Source organism: Mus musculus, chromosome 2 (genome assembly GCF_000001635.26).
Source record: "Mus musculus strain C57BL/6J chromosome 2, GRCm38.p6 C57BL/6J".
In the NCBI taxonomy this organism is placed as follows: Eukaryota; Metazoa; Chordata; class Mammalia; order Rodentia; family Muridae; genus Mus; species Mus musculus.
In genome coordinates, this window is record NC_000068.7 from 84,810,622 (window position 1) to 84,832,743 (window position 22,122).

Below are 22,122 nucleotides of genomic sequence, written 5' to 3' on the forward strand. Positions count from 1 at the left end.
CTGGCTAGGGACTAACAAAGAGTGTGACTCGGCATCTAGTGGCTATTCCCCCATACGGTATAAGAAATGCTGGCCCTGATTAGGCCATCCTTAGGTGGGCCTTCCAGAGGTCTACAGGGGGAACACCATTGTTTTGTGCAAGGCAACAGCTCATTAGTGGATTGTGTACGTCCTTCTGACAATCAGCAGAGACCGCATTTCTTTCTATATCCTTGGCAGCATGTCTGATTTCCCTTCCCCGGTGCTAGACAATGAGTCCACAGCTTCATATACGCCAGACGAGTCCACTATCACCGACTGAGCTTCCATACAGTGGAAACAAGTGGACACAAGGCAAAACTTCAGAGTAGGAGTGGTCAATTTTGTTGGAAACCAGTTACTTAGAATAGTGGCTGTCTCTCGAGCGCCACCCACCGACCGGCTCCAGAAGCACAGTTGTGTGAGATTTCGAGAGATTGTCTACTTCCTGTCTAGAAGTCGGCGTTCCTCAACTCCCCGCTCAGTGGGAGGAAGTGGAGAGAGCAAAAGAGACCTGGCAAACTGCCACACATGGCTCCAAATGCAGGTTTCTTTTTATTTTTGGCCCACCGCCTGTAACATACGTGTGGCTGGTTGGGGTGCGGGGAGCAGCAAGGAATGAGAGGAATTTTGAAAAAGCACTTTCGGTGCGGTTGATACTGGTGTCACCTGCTTTATGTCTGGTGGTGCGAAAGCACCCCGAGGCCACGGTTGGCAGCTGGGCTCCGCTTCCTCCTCCCGCATGGCTTTGCCATTCATTTCTTTTTCGTCTTCACCAGCCCTTTCTGCACAAGGCTACGGTATAGCTCCTGGATGTAGGTGTAGACACACTTGGAATCGGGCACTGCCAGCCGCACCATGTCATCCACCTCCAGCAGCTGGGCACAGTCGGCTAGTTTCCTGAGGGGAGGGTGGAATGAGGAGCATAGGGTCAAAGGTGAAGAGGAAGCCAAGGAGATGAATGGGTCCAGCAACCCTAACAGTTTCATTCAATTAGATCATCTATTTATTAAGCACCTACTATGTGTCAGGCACTCTTCTACTTGTTAGCAGTGAATAGCCAAAACCCTGTTTGATTACCAACAGTAATCAAATACATGAAGCAGAGGGTGTATCAGATTGGTGAGAGATCTTATGGAGAAAAGAATAGTGGAAAAGGGCCACTCAATGCTAGAGAGGGCTTCTGATAATTTTAATAGGGTCCTTGCGGAGGGTTTCAAGAGTAAATAAGGAAGCCGGGTGGAGAAACAGGATTTGCAAAGGCCCCAAAGCAGGACTGCTTGGTGTGTTTCTGGACTGCAGGGAACCCAGCAAGTCCTCATTTTCTAATCTATCAGCTGTACTTTGAGGCTACTTGATACCCCTGGGCTCTGCCGAGGCCGATAAGCTGGGCTAATCACTGCTCGGGCCTCCTGTCCCTGTGCCAGGTGTCTTATCAGCTAGTTCTGCATGACGGTCTCGGTTACTCCTCTTTATCACTAACAAGCAGAGGAGGAACTGAGCTGAGAGGGTTAGGTGCTTTGCCCAAGGTGAAAGAATGTAACAGTTGGGGCTCTGACCCAGGCCTGCCCAATGCCTTTGGCAGCTTGGCTCGGAGGATGCTAGGTCTCCACAGCCTGGGCTGCCGAGGCCAGTCAACCATGGGTGCTAGCAATGGGAGCAAGAAGGCCCCAGTGGAAATCTTCTCTTGGGGCTGCCACAGCTGGGCTGAAATCCAAGCCACTGGCATGGGAGCTGGGGGAGGGGCACAGATCGGAGAGTTTTGAAGAATGGGACAAACTCACCGCATCCACACCTCAGTCCATGGCTGTGGGCTAGTGCTGTCCCCCTAACACTGGGAAAGCAAACCTTTTATGTCTCTGGAGCCCGGAACAGAGCAGGGCTCCCTCAAGAGTAACTGATGAAGCCCGCTGGGGCTTTGGACTGGCTACTCTTTCCCTCCATGGAAGGATTTTTGAGAACTAGAGGAGAGTTCCAGATCAGGGGATCAGGGTGATAGCTGTGGCAGAGGCCACCTTTCAGATCCTGTGAGACACTTCCAGGGAGGCCATGGAGCTGAGAAAGAGGAGTGAGGATTCGAACCTTGGCACCTCAACTCTAATTCTCCACTCTCTGTTCCTATAACTCTTCGTAGCCTCAATCCCATTCCATGGCCTGGCGCCTCCCAAAGCCTGCGGCCATCCTCTGCTCTTCTGTGCCTCTGCCTCACTTGAAACCAGGTTTGTACTCTCTAGGTTAGGGATGTCCGTCAGGGGGCAGAGCTGCCTATTCTTTTGTTGCCTCTAAGCTTAGCTAGACCAGGAGTGTCACATAATACCTACCCTGTCACAGTCCTCCTGTAGGGACCTGGGAAGACCCTACCGATCTCCACCTATGAGGATTCATTGACTGGGTCTGGACAAACATTTTGCAGATGCTTACTTGGTTTAGAGAGCCTTCATTCAGCATTGGGGTATTGCTGGGCTGGAACTTCAAGGTATTTTACCTTCCATCCCATGGCAGAACAACATAAAACTGGAAGAGGACTTTAGGAATACAGAATCTGGCTGGCATTTTGTAGTTGTTGTTTGCCTCTGTTTCCAAATGTTGGGATTTAAAGGTACATTGCATCCCACCTGGCCATCTGGTGGCTTTTAAATATCATCCTTGTGTCTAAGGACCTGCCTCGGAGAACCTCTTAGGAAGAGAGGGTTCACCACTGATCTTCACCTAACTGGAAGGTCTCCCCTTAATATGAGTAGCATGTCGCTCATTCAACTAACATTTGAGGAAACCTGCTGTATTAAAAAAAAAAAAAAAGAAAAAAAAAAAGAAAGAAGAAAAAAGTTGTTGAGAGAGTTTGGAGAGATGGCTCAGCACTCAGCACTGGCTGCTCTCTCAGAAGTCCTGAGTTCAAATCCCGGCAACCACATGGTGGCTCACCATGTCTGTAACTCCAGCTCCAGAGGATTCAACGCCCCCAGACATACAAATGGGCAAAGTATGGGTCAATCTACTTTCGTGTTCCTGATGGAGACACACATTCCTACTGGTGGGTGGCCAGGCCTGGGTTAGACTTTGCAGGCCAGATACTTTAGCATCAACATTCCTAGGGTGTGTGTGTGTGTGTGTGTGTGTGTGTGTGTGTGTGTGTGTGTGTATTTGAGACAAATTCTCCTGTATCACAAGCTGATCTCCATCTCTGTGTGTAGTGAAGGATAAACTTAAACTTTTGATTCTTGTGTCTCTAACTCCTAAGTGCTAGGATTACAGGTGTGCACCATCACATTTGTTGATCAAGCACAGGCCTTTGTGTGGGGTAAATGACCTCTATAAACTGACCTACATCCACAGCCATTGATTGGTTGATTGATTGATTGATTGATTGATTGACTGATGGGCTGGCCTCAAATTCACAGCAATCCTCCTGCTTCAGTCTTGAGGTGCTAAAATTATAGGCACACACCACTATGGGTGGGCTTTAGAAAAAGCACGTGGCTGTCCATCAGGGGCCTACGTAGCTCTCTTGCTGGCCAGTCCCTCCCTACAATCCTGTCACCATTGGTGACTTAGAAGTTTCTTGCTGGGATCGTCACCCAGGGTGAAGGTGTGAGGTTGAGAATGGTAGGACTTCCATGCCCTTGTTATCCCTCTGGCAACCATGCTTTGTTGTTGTTGTTGGTTGGTTGGTTCGTTTTGTATTAAAATGGTCTCTCACTGCATATCCCAGAAAATCCCAAAGTAAATATTATAGTAACTGTGATGTCATTTGTTATGACATCATAGTAACTGTGATGTCATTTGTTATGACAAGAGCAATGTAGCCAAGAGTTTCTGAAGTGCTTGCTGTGGGTTAAGCCCTGTTACAGGTTACAGGGACTTGATTGTGTTCCTGAGTTCTTATCTCTGTAAAAGAGGAAACATCATGGGATTCGGAAGCACTGGGAAATAAAGGAGAGTGGGCATGTCCAAGGGTATGCAGAATCAAAATCTATACCCTCTAGTCCAGTACAAGAAGGCCTGCCTATCTTCTCTCCCTTACCCTGCTTGAATTTCAATTTTTCTCTGATTGTGTGTGTTCATGCACACACATGTATGCAGATTTGTGGAGGCCAGAAGTCAGCCTTGGATGTTGTACCTCAAGCACAACCCACCTGGGTACTTGAGTCTTGGTCTCTCACCAATTTGACTAGTATGGTCAGCAAGCTCAGGGACTTGCCTATCTCTGCCACACTTGGGATTTTACACGGGCCCCGGATGGAACTCAGGTCCTCATGGTTGAGCACCAAGCTTCTTATCGACAGAACCATCTCTCCCGCCCATTGCCTGTCACTCTCTGCCATTACATGTTTATCTGCATGTATGTTCTTATGATCTGTCTCTTCATTTAGAATATAAGCCACAAGGATGGTAATTTCGTCTATTTAAGTCATTTACCTAAAGGTACTAAAAAAAAAAAGAAAAGAAAAGAAAAGAAAGAAAGAAAGAAAGAAAGAAAGAAAGAAAGAAAGAAAGAAAGAAAAAGAAAAGAAACACAACAACAACTCAGATACAGGGCTGTGTGGCAGTATTCTCTGTTTGGTCGCCTGCCCTGCACCCTGTGCACCCACCTGGACTCCCCCTGAGGCCACCCACCTCCCTTCTGACTCGCCATCCCAGAACTGAGGCTTACTCTGCAGTCGAGAAAGCTAGGGTGAAGTTGTGCCGGCGCTTTGCTGGGTCCAGCTCTGCATAGTCAAAGGCTTCTGGAAAAAACTTGTGGATGAGGGCACAGAAGGCCATGCCGCTGCTCCAGCTGGAGGAGAAGTTTTGGATATCCACGTGCTGAGATAGGCGGGCGGGGAACAGAAGACCTTAGCGACCCCGAGCTGGAGAGCCTGGTCTTTGCCTCTCCCACCCTTTGGAATCTGAACCCTCAGATTCTCCACCACACTATTACCCTGGGGAAGAGTGTCCCTGTCCCTTCTGTATCCCCAGACTGTGCCCACCTCGTAGTTTCTCGTCATGGCCCGGCACCACTCCAAAAGCATGTTCTTGACACCACCGATGGCTGCCCCGGCTGCCTTTGTGTTCCGGAACAGTGCAGTGGGGCCAGAGGCTGCCCTGTGAAGGGAGGAGCAAGAGATTCCTGTGGGGGAATCTCTGGCTCCGGGTGTAGGGTCTGGCCTTGATGGTTCCCACTGGCCCCTGGGCCTCCCTCCCTTGGCCCCATCCACAAACCCTAGGGAAATCTCAGGCCACCCTGGTTCCTGGTTGGGATCCTACCCGCCAAATTTGTCCATGATGGCCTTCCGATTCTGTGCACGGGGCCCCCGGGGCCGGCTGGGTGCCGACACTCTGCGTTCTGGTGCTCGATCCTTCTTTTTCTCTGAGGGTTGAGGCTCTGTGGGACTCCCTGGCACCTCACTGGGCGAAGATTCACTACACAGAGAGGTTGCAGAAGCACGAAAGGAGACTGAACGGACACCACAGGCTGCATGGAGGCTGGGCAGAGGTCACTGCCATAGACAAGTCTGTACACGTACGCTTAATCAGAGCACACACTCATCCTGTTCCTAGCACTGGAAGGGCCAAGAAGCAGTAAACAGACTCAAGCTGCCTCCTGGGAGCATGCGGTCTGTTGAGGCCACAAGGTGCAAAACTAGGGTACATCTGGGCTCTGACCTGAGTTTAGATCCTGGCTTTGTTATTATTATTCGCTGTGTGATCTTGGGCCTATCACCTTACTTCTCAGAACCTCAGCTTTCCCATCTGTAACGTGGGGACAGGAATGGCTACCCGACAAGGTGATTCTGAGGCCTAAAGAAGATCAGGGTCAGGTAGCTGCACTTGCTACAAAGCTGTGCAAATGCTTGGTGAGTGTGCACGGGTCACCTTTCCCCAAGAGACGTGCAAGGGGTTGGAGGGTGATGGAAGAATAAGGCTGGCTCTCTAGCACTTTCCATATGCCAGGCACCCTGCTCAAGTGCTTTTTGCTCACTAGTCATCGGAGCCAACAACAACCCTGGGCTATCCATACAATCCTTAAGTTCACTTCACAGATGCAAAGAAGCTGAGTGACATAGCCAAGGTCTCGTGACTGGAAAGTGGCAGAGCCGTTGTCCAAACTCAGGACTCTAAATTCTTAGAGAGCTGCGGTGAAGTCATGGGGCCTGAAGAAGCTCCAGCCACAGGGCAGGAGATAGATCAGGAATCTTTAATGCCTCTCACTCCATTTGCTTTCTGGGATCCGTTTGGGATACAAGGCTGAGGGCCAGGGATCCTGAAAATCGGGTTTGGGGGGAGGCCTAGAAAGAGGCGATGGTTGACTTCAAAAGGATCAGGAGCAAGGAGGAGTCAGCTCTAGAGCTTGACTTTACCTGGCTGAAGGACTGGTCTCTCCTGTAGACTCTGGAGCCAATCCATCTGGAGGGAAGGAATAGAGTGGAAGGAAGCTGAAGCTATCTGCGATGTGTTCTCTGGCTCCTCCTCCTTCGGGTTAGCCATGTCTTGGGCTGTCCCTTACCTGGGCTGAGGCTGGGCCCCTCATCTGTGGGGCTTTCGGGCCACTCCTCGGGGGAGCTGGGAATCACTGCAGCCCTTTCTTCTGATTCATTTTCCTTACCCTGCTCTTGCTCTTCAGTGGGACTCTCTGGCTCCTGGGATGAACAGGATCTGTGTAGGCAGCTACCCAAGGCTTTCTAAGAACTTCAGAAAAATTTGGAAGGCAGCCTGAACCACACTCTCCTTTCTCTATCCCCACTCCCGTATACCCGGTGGGGGAAGAGTGTACTTCCCCGAGGTATTATGGTTCGGATAGAAAGTGGTCACACCTCTATTGATAGGTACGTTGCATCATGAGGCCTCTAACCTCATCGACAGACTATCCAATTGATGAGTTCATAGCTGAATGAGCTTTTATAGGAGGTAGGGCTTGGTTAGAAGATCTATCACTGGGGCTGTGCCTTTAAAGCGCATATCTTTTATGTGCTGTACATATGTGTGTGTCCCTATGTGATGTATATATGTTTCTCTGTGTGTGTCCCTGTGTCAATACACTCATGTGTGTGAGTATGGGCGCATGCATGCTGCAGTGTGTGTGTGTGTGTGTGTGTGTGTGTAGGTCAGGGGACAACCTCAGGTACAGTCCTTACTTCCTCCTTCTTTGAGACAAGTTTTCTTGGTTGATTGCCTGTGCAACACAGGATTTCCTTCTCAGTCTTGGCTTCCCATCAAGCACATTGGGATTACAAAATGTGTTTTACTGGCCCTAACTTTGACATAGGTTCTGAGGATTTGAACTCAGAACTTAGCTTGCTTAACAAGTGTTTTTACCCAACAAGCCATCTCCCCATGGAAGAGAATATCTTATGTTCAGAGATTTCTTCTCTCCTCTTTCCTGCTTCTTGGCTGCCATAGGAAAAACAGTTTTCTTACACCACACCCTTTCATGTAGTTCTGCCTTATCAAAGGCCTAAAAGCAACGGGGCCAGGACTGAAACCTTTGAAACCATGGTCCAAAATAAAACTTTCCTCCTTTAACTTGATTTGCTTGGATGTTTTGTAGTAGTAACAACAAACAAACAAACAACAAACCCACAAACAAACAAGGGAGTCAGGCAGGAGTTGATTCTAGAGAGGGAGAAGGCTTGAGGGAGAAGTTGGAGGCCTTACTCACCACCAACTCCTTTGTGTCACTTCCGGTCTCTTTCCCATCAACTTCTGGAAGCTCGGGCTTGGCCTGGTCCTTCACATCAGCCTCCTCCTGAGACTCAGTCTCAGCCTCGTTGACAGTAACCTCTGCTCCAGCATCCTCCTTGGGTTCAGGCTTGGCTTTGTCATTCACATCCGATTTCTCCTTAGATTCTAGATTGGTCTCTTTCTCATCAACCTTCTGCTTCTCCGAGGCCAGCATGGCCTCCTCTTTCTCCCTAACTTCATTGGGTTCAGGTTTTGTTTCTTCTTTCTTACCAGTGTCTTCCTGAGAAGCCGCTGTGGTGTCTTCCTTCCCAACCTTCTCCTCAGCAAGGTCACCCTGGGCTTCGTCCTTCCCTCTGGCTTCCCCTTGCAAGTCTGTCTTGAGCTCATCTAATATACTTGCTTCCCCTGGGGACCCCCCTGATTCGCCACTCTTAGATGCTGCTTTACACAAATGTTCTGCCCAATCTGAAGGCCCTTCTTTGTCACTTGTCCCAACTGTGCCTTCGGCCACCTCCTCTGCAATGCCTTGACTTCCTGGTGTCTCAAGATTCCCTGCAGTTGGGGAGACAGTGGTCCCATCCTCAGAGGAGTTCCCTTCTGTCTGCTCCATGTCTAGAAAGAGAAGATGTGAAGACTTTATTGCACACTGCCTCAGCATAAGGTGAAGACCCTGCCCTCTCAGTGCCCTGGCTCAGGAGTCAAGAAGTCTGTAGTTCTGTCCTGTTCCCCATACTAGTTAGTTGGGTGTAACATCAACTTTCCACTCTCCCTGTGGAAATCAGAAAGATATAGAGAGTTCTCTCTGCTATAGAGGGGCAGTTGGAGCATATTGACTTGATGTTGGATGGCATTCATGCAGTGCCCTTCTATAAGTGTGGCTTTATGGTTGTTACTTTGAAGCAGAGTCTCATGTAGCCTAGGTGGCCTCACACTTTCCATTTAGCAGAGGATATCCTTGAAATCCTAATCTTACTGTCTCTGTCTTCTGACTGTTGAGGTTATAGGCTTGTACCACCACACCATTATTATTATTATTATTATTATTATTATTAAAAAACCTAGGGCGTCATGCATGCGCGTCATCACTTTATCCCTGAGTAAATGCTCAGTCTCATACCATGCTTTTTAAATAATTTTAACCTCATTTTGATTAAGCCCATGAGGTGGTCACAGTTTAATACCCTCATTCCCCAACGTGAGAGGAACAATTGCTGCCTGCCTCCTAAAGCCCAAAGCAGGCAGGTGTAGAGAGCCAAGCAGCCTCACTCTGCTTCCATTGTGTGGATTTTCAGTCACCTATTTCTGGCAAGCGACATGGAGCTTCCATCTCCAGCAGTGATCTAAAGTGTCCTAAAAAGGCATTATTGGGTTTAAAAATAACTTAATTCAAAACAAGAGAGGCCTTTAGGAAATTTGAGTAGAGATGGTACAAATGTCAAACCATAGAGGTGATGTAAAATACCCAAGCTTAGGGAGTCCTTGGGCAGGCAAGTCTCTGAACCTCTGCGATTCTTGAAAAGTGCTCTGATGAGAGAATAGAGTCACATCCTCTCTAGCCTGCAAAGCTGGCCTCTGCCTGCTCCTGGCTACATGCAGAGGAGAGGATTCCTCCGCTTGGTGATTTTTATTTGCATCTAGTATATGGTTATGGAGTAGGGGAAAGGGCCAGGTCCTTCACTACCTTCTCTAGTTACAAAGAAAACAGTTCCCAAATGGGGTTCAAGGCATGACTCAGACAGTACAAAAAGCGGACGCTCTTGTCATTGGCTAAAAATACCTCCTGCCCTTGGCAGTACTTTCTTGGTGAGAGTACCCAGGATGCATCAGTAAATTGGAACAGAGCTCAGGCAGCATGAAGACAGGATCTGCTTCTGTCACCTACTTCAGTCTTCCTGTTCCCTTAGACAAGAGTTCAGAGGTCCCTAGATTTGGTGCCCTCCACTTTCTAAGAAGCAGATGGGGTTCTGGAGAGATTCAGAGACTGTTCACACAGGAGCTTCCTCATGGTGCAGGAGCTCCAGTCAAGTAGCCTAGCAAGAGGGTCCCACCTTTGCTGCTTGCCTGTGTGGTGAAGGAAAGACAGCCAGGCAGGCATAGCACAGGGACCCTGACCTTCTGGCCACTCACTTCTGAGCTCAAGGGATTCCCTCAGAGCCCCAGCTTTAGATCAGAATTTCTAGACAGTACCCCGTGGATGTATGCTACAAACAAAGGTGCTGTGGCTCAGGGGGCACGTACAAAGTTCCCAACCTCCAACCTCCAACACTGTATAAACTGGGCAGAGTGGTACAGGCACGGAATTCTAGCATTTGTGAGGTAGAAGCAGGAGGATCAATCTCAGCTACATGGTGTTTTTGAAGCCAGCTGGGGGCTATGTCTCAAAGAAGAAGAGGAGGACTAAGAAGACAAAGAAGAAGAGGAGGGTGCAGAATAAGAGGAAGAAGAAAAATGAATAAAGGTTCTCTTGACAGTGAGAAGAAGATGCATTTATTCACTGACCAAGGTTATTCCAAATATAGCCAGCTTTTCTTAGAGATATACAGCATCATTAGCACTTAAGTAGATATCAGGTGGCGCTGAGTTTAAGAAACGGAAACCTTAGTTTGAAGATCATTGAACTCACCTTTCCTTAAGCCTACCTGGCCATGGTCTCTCTCTTTGACCTCTTTTCCTACTGGAATGTCTTCCACGAGACATTCCTACTAGCCTCTTTGACAAAACCATGTTCAAGGTCTGAACGAGGCACAAACTCTCTTCCTTGTCTGTTCTTCCTCTTTGTGGTGTGAGCCAGGGATGAAAGCCACTGGGGTCTTACGGGATTCCAGCTCCCACTGTTGACTGTGTGATGCTCATTCTGCACTTGAACTTGTAGAGATAGAAACAGATCCTGGTCCATATGGATAGTGGAGGACTTAGGCGGCTAGCCCATGGGAAGTAATTGGAGGGAGTCCTTAGTCCACAGCTTGCCTAGTGAGGATTGACTGTGCCATTCCTGAGCAACATCAAGGTCCTGACCAGGTCCCCAGGGCATTTATTAGTGACACAAGACAGACAGAGCATAGTGTCAGTAAGATGATGCCCCCAAGTGAGGCGTATTTGGCTAAGGCATAGCTTTTTGCTTCAGTCATCTCTCCCTCTATCTGCACACTACACGCATGAGGTGGAGGAGACGAGACAGTACGCATGTGAACACACACACACACACCTCAGCTACCTTTGCCTTTTCATCACCTCTGTTTTCCCCCCTCTGGGCTTGTCATAAATAGACAAGGAGTGAAGAAGCTCTGCATTCTGAGGAGCCAGGATAACACCCCCTTCCCCCAGTGCTCCGGGTTCTACGGCAGCTTACAGCTCACACTGATGCACTCCACCCTCCCTTAGTCATCCCTTGCTTGACCCCTCAGGAAGGTGTAAGTGACCCCATGTTACAGTTTAGGAGTCTGATTTAAGGAGGAGCATTCCTGGGACTAAGGCCATAGGAGAATTAAGTAGCCCAAACCACACCTGGAACGGAGATCTCCTGAGTCCAGAGTTAGAGCATGTATATACAGAAGATACTTTCCCCACTAGGTCCTCTCAACCCAGTGTCCTTTCAAGTCACCCATGGGGAGGAGTCACTGAATAAGGCTGAGGAGGTCCTCTTACAGCTGACTGCACACTAGACCCTTCACGAAAGAAAAACTTTCCTGCTTTTCTCTCTGCTTCCTTCTTCCCTCTTTCCCCTGAACCCCAACTGCTACCCCTATACTGTGCTCAGTTCAGCTCTTCAGTCCAGCTCCCCTAGTCCAGAGGGAAAACCACAGTGGATGATTGCTGTGATGTGATGCCTCTCTTCTATGGCCACACAATCTCTCTCTCAGCAGTTCCGAGACCCCTACCTTACCCACTTCAGTCCTTACTTGTAGAGGCCATTGCATCCTACCCACCCCCTGCTCCAAGAAATCCACCTGTCACCCCCCTCCCTACTGGCCCTCTTCATAGATGGCCACCTGCCAGCCACTCTGTACCTGACCTCAAGGTCACCCAATTCCATTAGGCATCGAAAAAGAATTGACATAGCAGAGAGAATAAGGAAGCATCCTGAATTTGTCTCTCATCGCAGAGACCTCATTGAAAGATCTGGCACGTGAAAGGTAAGAATAGGGGCTAGAAGATACGGGAAGTAGTTAGAAAGGGGACCACAACTTTTCCTACCTGTGGGGTTCTGCCTGCAGCTCGGAGCTCTTGCCTCGTTCTAGCCGAGCTGCCTCACTCTCATCGTTCTTTAAGCTCTGGTGGCTTGGAGCCTTCAGCTCAAAGTCCCACCTCCTTGCTTCCACCCCACCCCACCTTCAAGAGGCCCGGGCTTCGGGAAGGGCATTGTTTACTGTTCTGTTGGTACAACACTTTCTCTTAGTCTGGGAGCTCAGATTTCCCCCGAAGATCTGACAGGTGGCATCTTTCAATCACGCTGCTGCGTCCCTCTCAGGGACTGGCCCTAACATCTTTCCTGAGATCACCGTCCTTCCCGAAGTGCTCTGGCCATGGAGACCTTGACAAGCAACAACCAGTCAGGGGCGCATTTGGAACGTGGTCTCCAGCTCTCTGGTCGGCTGTGATCGTCCAGAGCCGGGGTAGACCTTCCATGCTCCCTTAGCTCCTTGCTTCCAGCCTTCCTCTAATTTCCTCCTTTATTCTTCTCTAGACAAAGTAGCTGCTGAGGGGTGGGCTCAGAAGGTGGTAACTGGAGCCACTGCCAACTGTGGGCTCACACCGCACCAGGAAGCTTGAAAGGGGATGGCCCGAGAGAAGAGAGAAATGGAAAGAGCCAATGAAACACTGGACTCTTAGCATCTACATATGAAACACTGGACTCTTAGCATCTACATCATACATTGCTTCTGTTTTGAGCTCCATTGACTGAAACATGATCAGCTCTGAATATATTCCGTGTGTGTGTGTGTGTGTGTGTGTGTGTGTGTGTGTAATTAAGATTTTGCTCTGAAAACCAAAACAAAGCAAATCCTTATCCTGGCCATGTGTCATACGACTTAAGGAGGGTACCATGTGGAGAGTGTGGGCAGTGATGCTCCTCCTGTTTATGAAGCTTGTGACTCCTCCAATTCCCCTCCCCCAGCCCCTTTCACTCAGCCATACTGGCTTGCTTCCTGTGCCGTAAATAAATCTAATCAGTGCCTTCCAGACTCAGGACTGGGTTTTTCCTTCTGCTCTTTGTGAGGCTGGCTCCTTCTCATTACTCTAAATCCAGCTCAAGTTTCCTTCTCTAAAGGAGGCCCTCCATTGTTAAGCTCTCTCCATCAATTCTGCCTGCTTATGCACTGTGTAACATGTACTGTGGAATCAAAAATTGCACTCTTGATGTTGGGTAGTGGTGGCACGTGCCTTTAATCCCAGAACTTGAGATACAGTTGCAGGTGGATTTTTTGTGAGTTCAAGGCCACCCTGGTCTACAAATCAAGTTCTAGGACAGTCAGGGCTACACAGAGAAACCCTGTCTTGAAAAGCAACAACAACACATTGCATTCTTGGGGTTGGAGAGATGGTTCAGTGGTGAAGAGCATGGCACTTACTGTCTTTACGGAATTCCCAGTTCCCAACACTCACATAATGGCTCACAGCCATCTGGAACTGCAGTTCCAGGGGATCTTATGCCCTTATCGGATCTCCAAGGGCACATGTGTCATAAACCACATACATGCAGGCAAAACACTTATACACACAAAATAGAAATAAGTAAGTAAGTAAATAAATAAATAAATAAAAATCACTGTAAAATTGCATTCTCTCTCTCTCTCTCTCTCTCTCTCTCTCTCTCTCTCTCAGGACAGGAAATCTTTTTTTTATGCTCACAGATATAGACCCCAAGCTTTGTCTGGGTCATATTATGTTCTTGATCAATACATATTGAATAAAACAGTTAATCAAGAAAAGCAGGGAAAAAAAGAGTTGGGGTCAGTGCCTGGGATGATATAAATGTGAGATTATTCTGTGAAGCCAGTTTTGGCGACTGATGTTCAAATCAGTGTAACATCTGTACCTGGTACATCTCCTCTGTTCATTAGAAATTGTCTGTCAGGGCTGGAGAGATGTCTTGGAGGTTAAGAGCACTGTCTGCTCTTCCATAGGTCCTGAGTTCAATTCCCAGCAACCACATGGTGACTCACAACCATCTGTAATGAAATCTAATGTCCTCTTCTGGTGTGTCTGAAGACGACTCCAGTGTACTTATATATACATGAGATAAAGAAACCTTAAAAATATTATCTGCCAAAGACAGGTGAGTCGATGAGTTCTCCCATGTGTCTCTGCCTTGATGATTTTTTTCCTTTAATAGATAAGATAGATAATTAAAACAACATTCTAGAAGATGGTGGCATCAGTCATCAAAACTTCTCTTAGATAATCCCTTCATTCCCTGATGCAGAAGTCAGTGAACACCAAGTAGGTGCTGGAGACAATGACACTGAACACAAGAGAAAACAGGCCAACAGAGATCATTTGAGTGTGATGAGTTAGTCATCTCATCAACAAGTAAAATATGCACTACATTAGATGTGACAGGCTCTATAAAATAAGGTGAAGTGGTGCAAGCAATAGGACTTTGTCTTTATTTTTGCTTGTTTTGTAGGGAGGAGAATATACTTGTAGATACGGCAAGTGATATAGGAACAAAGACCTCAAGTTTGGGATGTAAACTTGTGCCAGCGAGGAGCACCTGCATCCCCGGCAGAGAACAGTAACTAGGAAGAAGGGAGTATGCTTGATGCATTTGATAGAGAGGGTATCAGCATGGCCCGGCAAAGCACTGCAGCAGGAGAGTAGTTGGAAGTAAAAGTAAGAAAATAGGGTTGGTGAATCATGTGGAATTTGTCCTGGCTCACATTGATTATCTAATTACAGGATCTAGAACCACTTAGAAGATAAACCTCTAGGCAAGTCCATGAGATAATTCTATATTGGGTTAACAGAGGTAGGAAGTCCCACCCTATATGTATCTAGCAATGTGCCATGGACTGGGCTAGCTGACTGAATAAAGAGGCCAAAGTGAGCTGAGTACTAGCATTCTTCTGTGTGTCTTGGCTATGGACATGCTATGACCAGTTGCCTCCCATTCCTGCCACAATGCCTTCCTTGACGCAGTGGAATAGAGTGAACCAAAAGCCAAGGTAAGCCATTTGTCCTATAGTTTGCTCTTCTCAGGGGATGGATCACATCATGGAGAGAAGCAGTGCAGGGTCTTATAAGCTATTGAGAAGACTTTGGCTTTCTCCATGATGAGAAACTACTGCAGCATCTAGGGGGTGAGTGACATGATCCAGTTGTAGGGTTTTTTTTTGTTTGTTTGTTTGTTTGTTTGTTTTTTACATCACTCTGGTTGCTGCGAGAATCAGTTGTCCTTTGACCTCCTTTGATCCTACCATGGGCTCCTCCTCCTCCTTCTTCAATATATTTATTTTCTGTATCTATGAGTACACTGTAGCTCTGACACACCAGAAGAGGCACTGGATTCCATTACAGATGGTTGTGAGTCACCTTGTGGTTGCTGGGAATTGAACTCAAGACCTCTGGAACAGCAGTCAGTACTCTTAGCCACTGAGCCATCTCTCCAGCCCAAGGACACATGTTCTTATAAATAAATTTAAATTTAAAAATAGTATATCAAATGACCTGTGTAGTTCAGTTGTGGAGGGTTTGCATGAGACCCTGGATTCAACCTTCAGCACTGTGGAAGAGAGATGAAAAAAACATCACTATTAGCTGAGAATGTGAAAATAGCACTTTGGGAAAAAGACTTCATCTGCTAAAGATAATAGATCAAGAAAATGTGACTAAATAGTAAGAATTATTAAATCTTGGGGATAGATTCAATGACGTTCATTAGACTGTGTTCTGTGTTGTGAATTTGCCCTAATAAAATTTTAAAGGGATAAACCCAATGCTTTTTATTATTACATTTATTTATTTACTTACTTTATTTATTGTGCATGTGTAGGGCTATAATAAAGAAGTGCAGTAAAACATGTTGCAGCACTGGGGCAGTTGATAGAGTGCTTGCCTAAGCATGTGGTCCTGTTTTCATCCCAACATTGCAAAAGTCAGGCATAATGGCGCTTATCTGTAGCCGAAGCACTAGTGAGGTGGAGGCAGGTTCGTAAGTTCTAGGTCATCTTCGGCTACACCGCAAATTAGAGAGCAGCCTAGGTTCCATGGGACCCTGCCTCAAAAGCAAATAAAGACAATCTCTATACATGTTTCTTTTTTTCTGCGAGCAGCGATCGTGTATCTTCTCTGCAACTCCACTAGTTAATGTTGCACACTGCTCCCCGGGATTCTGATTTCAGGGGTATGAGGTAACGTCTGGGCGCTGAGGTGTTTTTTTTTTTTTTTTTTTTTTTTTTTTAAAGTGCTCCAGGTGTTTTAACATGCAAAATTGACAGGCTCCTTTGGGAAACGTTCTCCTTTCTTCACATAAGATCCGTCTGCGCTCTGGCGTGGGCTCTCCATGGTGGGTTCAGGGAGCCAAGCTTCTTCCACACTGCAAACGCTCAGGCGTCTCCCGGACAACCGGAGGGATGGAATGCTAACAAGGCTGCCGGCGCTCTGCCACTCACTCAGCATTCTATGGTACTTTGGAGTCCACTCTAGCAAATTAAGGTCGGTTTCTCTATGGTAGCCGGTTTCCCAGCGCAGCCTGGTCGGCGTTTTCTTCCGGATCAAAGAAGAGGCTAGACTTCCTTCCGGAAGTGACCCACGTGCTTCTTATTTCGCCTGCCTTGGTACCCGGTAACTTTTTACTATTGACCCGAAGTTGGGGACGTTGCGGGAGCTGTGACCTGCCCCAGGCCGTGGTGAGTGGGCCGTGGTGTCTGATACCCAGGGTAACCCTGATTCCTGATTATGCCATTGCCGTGACAGAGGCTCAGCCTTTAGACCCACCCCGGGAACCTAGGCTGTGGTTAGGGTCACATTCTCGGGGCTGCATGGGTTCAGACCCACGGTTTTGTGTGTTCCGTCCCAACTGTCAATCCTCTGGCTCTAGGAGTGATCTCGAGGTACTAAGAGGGCTCGGTTTCCATCCCCGAGCCCCATGACATCGCGAGTGACCTTGAGCTGGACACTGTCCTCTTTAAGGGCCTCATCTCCACTTCTGTTAAGAGGGCTGATTACGTTTACTGAGCGGGGTATTGGTCCCCGCTGGTCTGAAACACTGTAATTCCTCGCGCCCTCCAGCCCCCCCGGGGGGGTGGTACTAGGGTGAACCGGGAGGGATCGATGCTGACTGATCATGTCCGCTCCTAGGACTAAAGACCAGGAGGCTATTCTCTCCACGGTGCTAAGTTGACATGGATCCGCTCAGAGCCCAGCAGCTGGCTGCGGAGCTGGAGGTGGAGATGATGGCTGACATGTACAACAGGTAAAGAGAAGCACTCGGCTTCACCTTGTCTAGGAAAACTCGCCCTAGTCACCCCTAGCCCGACAGAGTGAAGCACTTGTAACGAATGCTTTCGATAAGGTAGTGGAGCCAAGTCCCGCCCTCCTAATCCCGCCCCACCCTCACCGCGTGCTTCGCTGAAGTAAATACAGGTCACTGGAAGGACTTGGTTGGCTATTTGGAGGGAATAAAAGGGGTGTATGATGGAGAATCTCCTGCCCAGGCTCTGCTGAGTATCAAGAACATATAAGCACTTTCTCTTCTCTTCTCTTCTCTTCTCTTCTCTTCTCTTCTCTTCTCTTCTCTTCTCTTCTCTTCTCTTCTCTTCTCTTCTCTCCTCGTTTCCATCTTTCTTTCTCCTTAGATAGCCCATTTACCCTTGTTTATGTAGTTTATGTATTTTGTGTTTGTTTATGAATGCCAACATGCATGCCATAGCGCCACACATGTGGAGGTCAGAGGGCAGCTTAATAGGATCTCATCTTGGATTGAACTCAAATCTTCTGGTTTGGCAGCAAGTGCCTTTGCCGCCTAAGCCTTCTGAACAGCCATTTAGTAATGAATAGTATTTAGTTGCTAATATTTATTAATGTTTTTCTTCCTTTTTGGGGGGGATGGAGTGGATGTTGTTTTGTTCTTGTTTTTCACGATGGGGCTTCTCTGTGTTGCCTTGGTTGTCAGCTTAATCTGTATAGACCAGGCTGGCCTCACTCTCAGAGATCCACCTGTCTCATTCTCTTGGGTGCTGGGATTAAAGGTGTGCACACTCGGCCTAAATTATACTTTAACTCTGTGTTAGGCATTTGCAAAGCATTTTATATATATTATCACTTTAAATTTATTTATTTGTTTGTTTACTTGTTTTCTGTGTATGGATGTTTTGCTTGCATGCCCGCAGAGGCCAGTAGAGGGCATCATATCTCCAGGAACTGGAGTCAAAGATAGTTGTGGGCTACCGTGTGGGTGCTGGGAACCTAACCTAGGTCCTCTGCAAGAGCAGTCAGTTCTCTTAACCACTTTCCAGGCCCCCATTATCAGTTTTGTAAATAGTTAAAAATAATTCAAAGGGAGAAGGGGATATAATAACGTAGGATTTTTGTCTAGAATGCAGGATGCCCTTGGTTTGATCTTGACATGGTGCCTATAATTTCAGCAGTTAGAGGCCAGAGACTAAATAGTTCAGGATCATTCTTGGCTATATAGTGGGTTCAAAACCAGCCTGGGATAGATGAGACCAGTCTCAAAAGAAAGAAAGGGAAGAAAGAAAGAAAATCAGTGGGTTAATTTTATTAGTACTATTTTAACACAGGGGAATTGAGGTGTCAAGGGGTTTAATAATCTCAGGGGCTGTAGCTGGTCAGTAGCAATGTCAGGACCAGAACTTCAGCCTGACTTCAAACTACTGCTTGTAGCCGTTTGGAAACATCTTGCTGCACCATCAGCAGCTGAGTGTCTTTAGGCTGAATGTCATAACTGGTTACTCATCAGTAAAACTGACCTAAGAAGCACTGCTCCCTCCATAAAGACATTGCAATATTAAACTGAAAGCCTCTAGCATTAGCACATCATACAGGAACCAGCAGGTATCTGCTGGTTTTCGACAGCAGCTCTCGGTAGGTTTGTCTTGGAGACTACAAATTGGAATGGTTTTTAAAATACAGACTGCGCAGTCAGACTACCTAGCTTTGTGTGACCCTCAGCTCTTACTGAGCTGTGTCTTAATTTCCTCGTCTGTAAAGTGGGGATAGTGATTGTGCCTGCCCCAGTGGGTTACTGTGAGGGTTGCATGACAGAACCTGTATTAGCCCTTAGCGTGACGCCTGGCACACAGCCGGTGTTCAGCAAGTGCTTCCTCTTTAACTAGTCTTGTACATGACTCAAAGAAGAGTCTTAGTTGGAAAAGCGTTCCAAGGTGGTTGAAGTGAAAACTGGGGGTTCCCGCTGTTTTCTTGACGGAGGGAACGAGGCAAGAATCAATGCAGCAGGGTTGGGCTTGTTGAAGGTGCCTGGGATGCTCCAGGAAGTCACTGATACAACCTTGTTCTTCTCTAATCCCAGAATGACCAGTGCCTGCCACCGGAAGTGCGTGCCTCCCCACTACAAGGAGGCAGAGCTGTCCAAAGGCGAGTCTGTGTGTCTGGACCGATGTGTATCCAAGTACTTGGACATCCATGAGAGGATGGGCAAAAAGTTGACAGAGCTGTCAATGCAGGATGAGGAGCTGATGAAGAGGGTACAGCAGAGCTCGGGGCCTGCATGACGCCCCAGGCTGTCTACACCTGAGGTGTACCTTGCCACTTGCCTGATTAAAGTGTCCCTAATGGATGTCACATGTGAAACCTGTCATACTTAGGCCCTTGAGCATCTCCAGGACCCCTGCGTGTAGTAGAGCTCTCCTGGCTGAAGAAGGGGACTTGTCACGCTGGTTTGTGACTGTGTATGTGTGTATATGTATATATCTTATTAAAACAAATTTGTGCAACGCAGTGTCTTTACTTGAGAGTAAAGAGTCATCCAAAAGTAGAGGGAATTTAATGCAGTGGGTCTTTCTATTTGTGGGGTTGGGGTTTTTTGTTTTGTTCTTAAGTACAGGATCTCACTCTGTAGACCAGTTTGTCCTCAAACTCACGGAGATCCACCTGCTTCTGCCTCTCAAGTGCTGGGATTCAGATGTGTGCCACCATGCTCAGCAAGTTGCTTGTATCTTGAGGTGAGGTTTTATTATGCAGCCCGGTCTGCTTCTGGCTTCAATCTCAGTCTTCCTGTGTCAGCCTCTAAATGCTGTGATTACAGGTGTGTACTCCCACCCCACCCCACCCTTTTTTTTTTTTCCGTTTTTTCAAGAGACGGTTTCTTTGTGTAGCCGAACTCAGAAATTCGCCTGTCTCTGCCTCGAAAGTGCTGGGATTAAAGGCGTGCGCCACCACGTCCGGCTCCCCCCCACCCCTTTTTTTAATTTTAAGATTTTATGTGTATAAGTACACTGTAGCTGTCTTCAGACACACCAGAAGAGGGTATCAGATCCTATTACAGATGATTGTGAACCACCTTGTGGTTGCTGGGAATTGAACTCAGGACCTCTGGAGCAGGAGTCAGTGCTCTTAACCACTAAGCCATCTTTCCAGCCCAATGGTTGTGTACCTTAACACAGTGCTTTAAGTCTATAGACCAGTGGGACTGGTAGGTTTGTGCTTAGAGTTTGATGCTTGCTGTGTGACTCTGAATGTGCTACATCTCTGTGATATAGTAGAGTGACTTGGTATAGGAAGCACTAAGTATCTTTTAAAGCTGGATAGTAAGTGGAGGCAAGCAGGCCATTTCTCCACATCAAAAAGGAGCGATTTAGAGGATGTGACAGTGGATAGGATTTTGTGAGCAAGTAGCCACTCTGCTCCAGGTGTTACTAGATAGCTATAGTACTGTCAAGATGGGATGTGGGTCAGCCATCCTGGAAAGCAATCTAGGCCGGGACCTGAGTGGGGACGTCACCATCTGTGTTTTCCTGATTGAGACTGTTCCCCAGTCACTGTTCAGTGTATGAGAGCGCCCACCCACCCAGGTAAAGGTATAGTTAGGAAACAGGTTCAGAGAGGCAGCTGCTTACAGGTCACACAGTATAGCAGTGGGAAGGCCACGCCTTACTGCTGTCCGAGGAGGGCCCTGGGACTGCAGCTTTCAGAATGAAGCCACTGTCAAAGCTGTACATTCAGTGTAGGCTTTCTCTGTAGAGGTGTCTGGGACAGTAGAGGCAGAGACTTTATTTAGCTTACAAGTGCAGGTTCAGTTTTGAGTCTTGGCTGAGATTTCAAGCTGTGTCACCTTGGGAGAGGCTTTTGACTGCTTCAGTCACCCTACCTGTTAAAAATTGCAGTAGGGTCCATCTGCCTCCTCGAGTGGTTGTGCAAACTAATAACCCAATAGTTAGAAAGGTGTCTGGAATACACCAAATACTCAATCATTTGCTAAATTTTGTGGGAAGTGGAAACACTAGATTAACTTCTGTAAAATCGCAAAAGGCTTTGTTCTGTTAGGACGGGCCGAAGTCTTTCTAAAAGTTGAAATACACATTTTGGTCAGCAGGTGGCGCTGTTTGCACACAGGTCTGAGCTGCTGGGGCCTGTGCCACAAAGTTACAGCTGCTTGTACTCTGCCAGCAACGCAGCACATTGCTAGGAAGAGGAGCCACTGTGAGGAAAAGAGAAACTGTATCTGCTTTCAGGTTTAAAAGGGACATCATGAGTATTCTCTTGATAGTGCAGAGCTGGAACAAACAAGGCCTGGTGGACATAGGAGGAGAGGTTCCAGCTCAGGGATAGCTCTTAGGCTGTGCCACGGCAGGGAAGTGTGGAGGGTTGGGAAACAGCTGCAGTGTGGCTGCAACACCAAGTGTGAAGAGAAAAGCTGAGCAATGAGCCCAGAAGCCCGGGCAGGCTCAGCTCCAGAACAGCTTAGGGAGTAGGCTGTGTTAAGCCAGTTGGAGTGTCTCCCGCTAAGGGCGTCAGCAGGCTGTTACAGGATTGAAACCTTTCAGTGGCAGGAACAGGTCTGCTTTTCACAGGCTTGCTCTCTCAGCCAGACAGACCGTGTTAGATGGCAGTAGATAATGGATCAAGGAGGGACAGGGTACAGATTGTGAAAGGAGAAAGGGCTGATGATGTAAAGGCTGGCTCACCTATGTGGACTTGCTGTAGCTAACCTCTCTTGTGGGCCTTGTATTATTATTTTGCGTAATGTTAGGACAACTCTGGGGTAGGTACAACTGTTGCCTTTTATGGATGAAGAAGAGTTATACACGTGTCAAAGGCAGAGCTGGAATTCTGAATCACAAACCCAAGGCTGCTTTCGATGGCTTAAGGGGACTTCCCTAAGGACATTTTTTTTCCTTTTTACCCCAGCCCCCTCTAAGGAAATTATATTGCAGCAACTTTGCATTTTCACACTGTCTTCTGTGGGATGTGCACAGAATGAGTTGGCTAAGGTCTTGCTGCCAGTGAAGCACTGGGATGGAGTGG

General features: G+C 47.6%; 2 protein-coding genes across 3 annotated transcripts; one reads left to right on the forward strand and one right to left on the reverse strand.

The window, feature by feature from the left end:
- Positions 1–551: 551 nt before the first annotated feature.
- Positions 552–16,226, reverse strand: Smtnl1 (smoothelin-like 1). 2 transcript variants are annotated; one of them, XM_006500109.4, is made up of 9 exons: positions 15,649–16,226; positions 15,346–15,400; positions 7,655–8,289; positions 6,503–6,635; positions 6,357–6,402; positions 5,263–5,418; positions 4,986–5,100; positions 4,670–4,821; positions 552–918 (listed from the first exon to the last, which is right to left on the reverse strand). In XM_006500109.4, exons 3-9 carry the CDS (start codon positions 8,285–8,287, stop codon positions 774–776), a joined length of 1,380 nt encoding a protein of 459 aa, XP_006500172.1. In that variant the 5' UTR covers positions 8,288–8,289; positions 15,346–15,400; positions 15,649–16,226; the 3' UTR covers positions 552–773. The 2 variants fall into 2 exon arrangements, with proteins under 2 accessions (XP_006500172.1, NP_077192.1); NM_024230.2 differs by lacking the exons at positions 15,346–15,400; positions 15,649–16,226 and adding an exon at positions 11,872–12,031 and having other exon boundaries at positions 555–918.
- A 173-nt stretch (positions 16,227–16,399) lies between these two features.
- Positions 16,400–19,592, forward strand: Timm10 (translocase of inner mitochondrial membrane 10). The gene is made up of 3 exons (NM_013899.2): positions 16,400–16,526; positions 16,978–17,092; positions 19,169–19,592. The coding sequence occupies exons 2-3, from the start codon at positions 17,022–17,024 to the stop codon at positions 19,368–19,370; spliced, it is 273 nt and encodes a 90-aa protein (NP_038927.2). The 5' UTR covers positions 16,400–16,526; positions 16,978–17,021; the 3' UTR covers positions 19,371–19,592.
- Positions 19,593–22,122: the final 2,530 nt, after the last annotated feature.

What these genes read in the sequence shown, in the direction of transcription:
- Smtnl1 (XM_006500109.4), bottom strand. Translation starts at nt 8,287, where the DNA reads ATGGAGCAGACAGAAGGGAACTCCTCTGAGGATGGGACCACTGTCTCC. An exon ending in GAGACCAGTCCTTCAGCCAG is followed by an intron (nt 5,419 to 6,356) that starts GTAAAGTCAAGC and finishes CTCTCTGTGTAG; the next exon opens with TGAATCTTCGCCCAGTGAGG. An exon ending in CTAGCTTTCTCGACTGCAGA is followed by an intron (nt 919 to 4,669) that starts GTAAGCCTCAGT and finishes CCCTCCCCTCAG; the next exon opens with GAAACTAGCCGACTGTGCCC.
- Timm10 (NM_013899.2), top strand. Translation starts at nt 17,022, where the DNA reads ATGGATCCGCTCAGAGCCCAGCAGCTGGCTGCGGAGCTGGAGGTGGAG. An exon ending in ATGGCTGACATGTACAACAG is followed by an intron (nt 17,093 to 19,168) that starts GTAAAGAGAAGC and finishes CTCTAATCCCAG; the next exon opens with AATGACCAGTGCCTGCCACC.